At 46.9% G+C, this 8,894-nt stretch overlaps 2 protein-coding genes across 2 annotated transcripts; both read left to right on the top strand.

Moving 5' to 3' along the window:
* The first annotated feature begins 378 nt into the window (after positions 1-378).
* On the top strand, positions 379-2,094 carry LOC129595799 (uncharacterized). Its single transcript, XM_055492909.1, has 3 exons — positions 379-725; positions 794-1,684; positions 1,746-2,094. Exons 1-3 carry the CDS (start codon positions 534-536, stop codon positions 1,899-1,901), a joined length of 1,239 nt encoding a protein of 412 aa, XP_055348884.1. The 5' UTR covers positions 379-533; the 3' UTR covers positions 1,902-2,094.
* Positions 2,095-4,885: 2,791 nt separating this feature from the next.
* LOC129595797 (uncharacterized) lies at positions 4,886-6,675 on the top strand. The gene is made up of 3 exons (XM_055492907.1): positions 4,886-5,187; positions 5,382-6,251; positions 6,307-6,675. Exons 1-3 carry the CDS (start codon positions 4,999-5,001, stop codon positions 6,508-6,510), a joined length of 1,263 nt encoding a protein of 420 aa, XP_055348882.1. The 5' UTR covers positions 4,886-4,998; the 3' UTR covers positions 6,511-6,675.
* Positions 6,676-8,894: the final 2,219 nt, after the last annotated feature.

The raw sequence follows: 8,894 nt of genomic DNA, 5'->3' as shown, positions 1-8,894 counted from the left end.
GTCAGATACCCTTCAGCATGTTTAGCGGAATCGATCAGATAAATAGTGTGGATATTGTGGACGGCGACGGAGTAGCACGCTACGGGCGAGTGGTCGATGTTACGGACACTGGGTTCTTCGTCGACTTCTTATCTACCGAGCGCCGCCGATTCTTCCAGTACGGCAGCAGCGTCTTCTTGCATTCCACGGGCACAACTACCATGGGCGGACTTGGAGGTGTGGCCGACATGTACGCCACATTGGACCTGAACATCCCCGTGGAAGTGTTGATGCGTGAAACCCCCTCTAGTCCGTGGCAGTGGTTCCCCGCTGAAATGGCTAATTTGGCTCGCGGTAAAGAATACGAATCCTATAACGTGGGTATCGTGCGTTGGGGCACTGCAGCGGTGCGTACGGATATTGTCCTTGCCGACCGAGTGCGTCGGCGAGTACCAGACGACTGGTGGACTGCCGGTGACGCGTCTGCAGAACAAGCTGCCGCATTCACCGAACGTGTTCAACGTGTTGAGAAAGGGACGTTTGTTAAGGGTAGCATGCTGTTACCGAAAATGTATTGCTCCATGTCGGCTGAAGAAATACGTAGACAGATGACGGGTGGCTGGATGGATCACACTGAATTACAGATGTGGTCAGTTGCCTTCGTGGACATTCTGGATGATTACTTATGGTTTATCGAGCGTCCTAGACGGGACTGTGCCGCCGACCAAGTTCTTGACAGCTGTACTGTACGAAATACGCCCTCTAATCGTCGCAGTGTGTTTTCTCTAGTTAAATGTCTCGCTTTATTTTTCAGGCCACTTCAACGAAATTTCACGAAAGCTTAATGGAATGCTTCGCGCGTGTTATTCGCGTGCCACATTCAGCGACCGTGGAATTTGAAAATGAGGAAGCACAGTGTGTATTGACCGCGTTATCCGTGGAGGTGTGGTTGGAGGTCTTCTCGCAGTTGGATACGCTAAAGCAGAATCAACTGCGGGCTGTGTGTGAAACGTTTTCCTGCTTACTTGACTCCGCTATCCTGACGGCCAACATTGTTGTTACGACCACTGAATCCAGTCAAATGAAAAATTATGACCGCCGAGATTATTACGTGGTGACTCCAATTTTTAAATGTCTAAGCTCTTCGACCAAGCGCATCATCGTGGCTGATCGCAAGCCGTTGTTGAGCGACTGTGATATCTATAAAGTGCTGGACATGATCCACTATGTGGCGGAGCAAAAATCATCACTGCGCCTGCCAGCACTGTACTTTCAGGGTTTTCGCTGCAGCTTCCAAATCGGTCTGAGTTACGATTCTGTGTGGGATCTTGACGAATGTGTGCAGCATTGGCCTAAACCAGCACCCAGAAAGTTCAACGGGATTATTGATGAACTGCATGTAATTCGCCTCGATGGTTTCATTGCGGCATGTCAGAATCTTCCATGTGATGGAATCCGCTTATTAAACTGCAGTGTCCACGTTAATCACGTGAACGGGTGGCCGGACATGTTAAAGCCGCAGTTCACCAGCAAGGTCTCTATGGCTCGATTGGAGAAAGCAAACAACCTGGAATGCGCGGTGTGGGAAGCGTTCGAGATAGGTTTGCCAACGCCCACTTTGGAGCAGCAGCAAATGCTTACGCAGTGGCTGACAACAGTAGCCTCTGCGGCTAACCAAAACGTCCTTGTTCAAGTTGCTTGCAAGGTACAGTACTTTATTTTGCTGCAATTCTCCGTCGGGCTATATGAATGGTTTTATTCTGCAGGTATTGTGTGCGACGCAGACAGCGGATCGGCGAGGGATGCTGCACTATCGTGGGAAGAAGTGGTGTATCGATGGACTGCAGAATTTGCAGTTAGAGAAACTGTCCCGCATTGCTGTGCATTTTCTTATCCGTCTGGCCGAAATCGGTAAAAAATGAACTGGCCGTGGGAGGGATGCTGTCAGCGACTGGGTTTCAGATGCAGCTCCTTGTTTACAACGTTGACTGTTGTTCTTACTAATTCTGTTGTAACTTAGTTACTGCAAAAACTCCGCTGAATAAGTAGTCGTGTCGATATTCGTATTATTTTAGCAAAGATGGCAGAGCGGATCTTGTTTTTTTTAGTTAAATTCAACTACCGATTACGGAAGGTTGTCGGTTACAAAATTTCGTGAACTACTGAAATCCTGAATGATGAGTTTTGGACTCCCGTTTAGGCAAATTTTTGATGCATTCTGTACCGCAGTCTACCCGTAGTTGAGCACGTGCAAATTTGCTTTGTGGTCAAAACCACGTTTATGATCACACACGTTACTTAGACTCTGGATACGAAAATCGGAAACCGTTTTTTTAATTTTGAGCGTGTTCCATATTAATGAGCTGGCATGCAACACAATTCGCATTCACTCGTTACAAGGTTTTTGTTCCCGTAAACCAAAAATCCATGCTCCACAGCAAAATTCGATGGAATGAATTTAATTGCGTCCTGCTAACGATTTCGTAAATTGGTCTCTTTTTCTGTATCCAAAATTCAAATGACACTAATTGCTTATTCATTGCGATGAACACGATACCAGGTTAAGCATGTTTATAAGCGGAGTCCACCAGACAGGTAGTGTGGATGTAGTGGGTTGCGATGGTCGATGGAGTAGTGGTATATGTGACGACGAGTGGTAGATGTGACTGATCTGGGGTTCTTTGTGGACTTTCTGTGAGGCCGCGCGCGACGGCCCTTCTTTCCTTTCGACAGCAAGGTTTTCCTCCTCGGAATGCATCGCAGTGTTAGTCCGGGTCTTCTCCTTTGCTTTGACTTTGCCGGCAAGATTTCCTTCACCGTGCCCGGTGACCTTTGGAAAAAACCGTTTTAAAAGCTTATCCCGTTAAATTAACCTTAAAAAAATGAGCCACTTCACGTTTGAAAAATGCGACTATCACCACAGCACAGAGATTCTTCCTGCTGTTCGAAGCATAAAATTTAAAAATGCATATACAGATATAATGCAATTTTATTATTCCGATCCTCACGAAAAAAGGTACAGACACCCACAGGCCACATTTTACAACAGTCCGTTTAGTATCGCGTATCCTATTAAGACAGAGTAAGGTACTGTACTGAAATTGTTTCGTTGGTAGGCAGTTAGATTCTTTATGGTATGAAACTGTAATACTGTACGCAGACCACACAACGGCAAAGACTGGCTGTTACAGGTACTGTGAGTGCAATACTATGTTATTGTGCAGCAGTGGCGTTTTAAGCAATTTTATTGCTGATTTTACTGGCATTGCACCATTTGTGGACCCTCCGGTTGTCGAGCGACAACGTAACAGAAGCACGCGTGCGGTGGCCCATGCCACAGGCTGTTGCCCCAAATAAATGTTTTCTGTTTCTTCTTTAGGGTAATGCAGTATGAGCCTCTGCGGTTAACATAGCCGCCTATGGGAAATCCTCCATAGGCGGCTATGCTAGCCGCGCAGGCTAACAGCGCACAATCCTGAAAGAAAAATTAAAAAGCATTTCTTTTGCCTGATACTGTGTATTATTCTGCATTTTTCAAAGACTATGCATAAAAATTTAATGGAGGAATGAACAAAGTTATGAATTTTCAAAGATTTACGTTAAAACAGCCTGTGGCATGGGCCACCGCACGCGTGCTTCTGTTACGTTGTCGCTCGACAACCGGAGGGTCCACAAATGGTGCAATGCCAGTAAAATCAGCAATAAAATTGCTTAAAACGCCACTGCTGCACAATAACATAGTATTGCACTCGTACTGTATGCGTCCGATAGACTGGCACCACTTTCACATCCGGCAGCTGCCTGCTCCCGACCGGGCATCGCATGCGGCATACGCTATGTTGAGCACCGGCCTCCGAACAGCGTGCGCGTCCTTTTCCGTCTAAAAGACTCTGTGGTGCAGGTCTACCGGGTGGATACAATCATACAGTAGTATTATGTTTTCGTACATATGAATGGTAATGGCCAGTAATTGCATGCCTAATTTTAACTCATCGAACAGCGACAGAAAGATGCATTTTTCAAACGGTGAAGTGGCGACGCTAATATTTTAAAGGTTAATTAACGGGACGGGCTTTGCAACCTTTTTTTCCAAAGGTCATCCGGGACGGTGAAGGTAATCTCGCCGGCAAAGTCGAAGCTAAAGTTGAAAAGGGCAAAGTGTAAAGGCAAAGGCAAAGGGCGGGCAGTGGTAAAGTAGGCCGACCCGTCTATTTTGCCGGCCATAGTGCGGCAAAATAGCTAAGGCTGTTTTACTGCAAACACTGCTTCAACATAGCCACTTCGAATTATCTGGGTAGCGCACTAATTACATCGTTATCGTTCCTGTGGTACTGTCGCGACCTGATTATATTGAAACAACTTAAACAAACGCCAAAGCGAAACTTTTCAAAAATTCGTGAAGTTGTTCTAATTCTGCGTTTAAGCGTTAGTATGCTAAATACTGTTGTGCGTCCGAGACTTATTGATACATGTCTAAGTTTTCTGGCTTAAGTTTTGTACGAATGTTTAACTGTGTTAGCGTCGCATTTCCTACACATATGTTGCAGAGCCATGCTGAGATTAGTCTATCGCACAAACAGTGTGGATGTGGTCGACAGCGATGGAGTGGCTCGCTATGGACGAGTGGTGGGCTTGACTGACCTCGGATACACTGTGGACTTTCTGTGCAGCCGCGCACGACGTCGCTTCTTTCCTTTCGGCAGCGGGGTTTTCCTTCTCGCAATGGATCGTAATGTTGATCCAGGTCAACTGGTGTGTAGCTGGGAAAAACAACCAGAACGTCATATCCCGGTGGAACTGCTGCAACGCGAAAACCTTTCGGATCCGTGGACGTGGGTGCCGGCTGAGGTTGTGAATCCAGCGCGCTGCACCAGAAAAAGCCGCGGATGGTATAATTATACGGCTATCGTCCGATGGGGCGAAAATTATGCTCGTTCGGAAATCGTTCCCATTGAGCGTCTACGCTGGCCCGTGCCCAACGGTACGGGCGCCAAGCTCGTTGGAAGTCGGACTTTTGTAATGCGGAGAATGCAGCTGCCTGATGATTTTCCGTCAATGTCAGCCAAAGAACTGCGTAAACAGCTGGGCCGCGAAAAGGTGCGATGTTTTTCCGACCTGGGAACGCGTAATATCTTTGGAGCGATTGTGGAGATTGTGAATGGAAGTTTGTTTTACGTCGATCATCAGACAGTACCCGAATTAGCTGCGGTTAGTATTTGTATATACTGATGTACTAAATGATCAGCTTTTAATAGTGAACTTCGTTATTATTTTGTTTTAAATAGTGAACTTCGTTATTACTTCGTTATTTTATGTAAGCGTTTTATTTGTGGGTTTTGACCTGGCCACAGTAACCACTGCTATTATCAGAATCGGAGAACTTCTACCAAAGGTTTTTGCAGGCAGAACTCGATGCGTTCCATGTGAAACTGATTGAACGCCTTCTCAGTATCACCAAAACGTCCGAGGCCTCCGAAGTTTCAAAGGCAACGGTAATTTATGCTGGATTGCCGCCGGAGTTGTGGCTGGAAGTGTTCTCCCACCTGAGCACGAGGACGCAGGCCAAGCTGCGCACTGTCTGCTTAATGTGGAACCATGTTCTAAATTCACCTCTGTTAACTGCTAACGTTTGTACCCAGTGTTCAGAATGCAGTAGTGACCGTGGCCGACTGGATTACCCTCTGACATCTCCAATCTTCAAATGCCTAAGCGCATCCACACGTCGTATCATTGTTGCTGACGGATGCGAGCGGCTCCAGATTGAGGGCTTCCTGAAAATTGCGGACATGATTCGTTACGTTGCGGAAGCCAACCCCGAAATTCGATTAACAGCGATTTATCTGGTTGCTGTTTGCATCTCGTTTGCCACCAGAACGATTCATTATAAAGACACTCAACGAGATGTTTGTGGAGTGCATTTTAAAGACTCTAACAATTTGCCTAACCGTGGTGAAGGGCTTTCCGACAGCTGGATGGCAGCATGGCGCTGGTTGCCGTGCGACCGGGTTTACTACGTCCGCTGCACACATGAGCTTTTCATCCATGATAGAACGCCTGACAGACGCCTGCCATCTCTGTTTTTCGATGCCCGTGTGATTCGACTGATGAACACCGATGACCTAGAGTGCGCTATGTGGGAAGCGATGGAAATGAATTTGCCGGCCACTAGTGACGAGCAAATGCAAACGCTGTCAAAGTTCCTGGCTTGGATTGCCAACGAGCAAATCGCTTCATCGAAAGATGAAGCGAAACGGCAAGACGCGGCATGCGAGGTAATGATCTTTAATTGACGTGGTTCTGCACTGCAAGCATTGGTTTCGTTTTTAGGTTTTGCAGATACTGTGCTCCTTGCAGACGTCGGATCCGCGTCCGTCGACATATTACCGCGGGAAAAAATGGTGCGTTGATGGATCGCGGAATGTGCAACCGGAAAAGCTGTCTCGCACTGCACTGGGGCTTCTAGTTCTCCTGGCATGTAATAAGGGAGCGGACAAAAGGCATCCCTTCAGTTTAATTTGCCGGCGAGAGTAGCTTGTTGTGTACAGTAGCGCATTTCAAGTTTTGCTGTACTTGTGCTGCATCAGCAGTTATAGACTTACAGTTTACACAGTTACGGCATTTTTTCCGTTACAGTTATTACACTGCTCCAGCTGGCATACATTTTACTGAAGGAATTATTTGGTTATTGTTTGAACGATGCAAATCGGTAGTACCTCAGTTTTTTCACGAATCTTAATAATATTCTTTCACGTAACACTACGTTGATTATAAATCATCGCTACTCGTACATATTATTTTACCGTATAATAAGATACGTACGATTTAAAATGTGTGTTTTCACTGTTTTTGTTGCTTCATCGTGCTTACTGCTTTACAGTCAGCCGCCGATGAGTGTGAAATGTTCCACATTTTTCGGCAGTGCCGTGCGTCGTATAGATTTTATGAGCAGGTCAGCGCGCTTCATGCAGTGTTTTGTCCGACTTCCCGCAAGTACGAAAAGTGAGCGCCCAGACCGCGAGCGGGTGCTGTTTACAGTTAGTTACCCCATGCAGATCACTAAACATCGAGCTACATTCCAGGTACCACCTCCAGGGGCATGCATTTTACATACGGGGTGCAAATAATGGGCGTGCCAAAGATTACTGGCACAGGTTAACAGAGTGCAATTTATGTGACTTGTTCTATTGTACAACGTACCGAAGAGGAAAAACATCTAAAACTATAAAGCCTAATAAAGACAATGCAAGATCCAGCTTCTCGGTATGAAATGCTACTGTATATTATGCTGTACATACCGTATTTTGCAAGACAGGCTTCCACACATTTTTACTTGCTACATATTTCCACTCGGGGATAAAGCCAACACGGTTAAGCAGCTTTGCATTACAGACTGCGAAACTATACATTTCACATTTCAGCAATCCTAAAAAAGCCACACTGAGCATTGACTTATCTCGAATTGTAGTGCAGATTTTAGATCTTCCGTTTTGCGTAAAGCAGAAGCTTCATTGTTGATTTATTCCAACTAAACCCCAACCATGTCTAACGGAATCTACCAAATCAACAGTGTGGATGTTGTGGTTGGCAATGGTCTAGTTCGTTACGGGTGCGTGGTGGAAGTGACGGATAATGGGTTTTCGTTGACTTCCTCTGCCCCACCGGACGGCGCCGATTTTTTCCTTTTGGCAGCAGCGTCTTTTTATGTGAATTTTCACGCCACTCGATCACCGAAAGTATCGGTGCTGCGGGGTGCGGAAAGGAGGCAGACAACATCGCCGTGGAAATTCTAATGCGGGAGACGCCGTCGGCTCCGTGGACATGGTTTCCAGCTCGTATGGTTAAAATCTACCTCTTCACAGAAAGATCGCTTTGTATGGCAGTGGTCCGATGGGGCGAGCAGTTTGCTCGATGGGATATCATTCCTAGTGAGCGCATCCGGGTTCCATCAACGTCTGCTTTCTCGTATGTGTATGCTCCTGATTTGAGGAGAAAACGTGTTGAGAAATGGACATTTGTACAACGGAATGTGAAGCTGCCGGATGAATTGTGCGCGTTGTCATCGCCGAATGAGCTGCCGAGGTTGTTGCACAGTGCGCCGTGGCGTTTTGACCGTGTGCTGCATCATCGTCCACTTGCATTTGTGGAGGTGAAGGATACGCGACTCTGTTATCTGGAGAAGCGGCGATCGAGCGGCGATTTTGCAGGATTAGCGGTAAACATGGTACGTCTCTCTGGGATGACTGGAGCTGGTAAATGTTTTTGTATTTGCAGCATCCTGTTGCTAAATTTCATCACCAGCTGATCCAACGTCTTCCGCGCGTGATCGGAGCATCAATACCGCGATCCGAAACGTCCGGAAGTCCGGCCGGCGTATGCGCAGTGCCGGTGGAGTTATGGTTGGAAGTGTTCTCCCATCTGGACACGATAATGCAGACGAAGCTGCGCACGGTCTGTCCAACGAGGAATTCCATTTTGGAGTCGCCTCTGTTGACGACAAACATTATCATTACGAGCTTTGAAAGTTTCGAGAATCCCGACCGGCTGGAGTATCTTTTGGCATCGCCCATCTTCAAATGCCTGCACGCGTCGACACGGCGCATCATTATCGCTGATTGGTGGTGGCTGATAAGGGACGTAACGTTCTTAAAGATCGCAGACATGATACGCTATGTTGCGCAACAGCGCGCCGGAATCCGATTAACAGCGATTTGTCTCGTGGGTTTCCAGTGCCGTTTCCAAATTAACGCAGAATATGATTCTCTGGACGAACTGGACCCGCCTGACTGTGGACAGCATCCCAACAGCGTAAACAGTCAGCCTTACAGGCGATACAGTAACGTTCACTTGTGCGATTTCGTCGCAGCCTGCCGGGCTCTTCCGTGCACTTCGATACAGTTGATCAGCTGCACCGTGGA

Source organism: Paramacrobiotus metropolitanus, unplaced genomic scaffold (assembly GCF_019649055.1).
Source record: "Paramacrobiotus metropolitanus isolate TYO unplaced genomic scaffold, Prichtersi_v1.0 Parri_scaffold0000082, whole genome shotgun sequence".
NCBI lineage: Eukaryota > Metazoa > Tardigrada > Eutardigrada > Parachela > Macrobiotidae > Paramacrobiotus > Paramacrobiotus metropolitanus.
The sequence above is the reverse complement of the archived record's forward strand: the minus strand, read 5'-3'. Positions and strand labels throughout refer to the sequence as shown.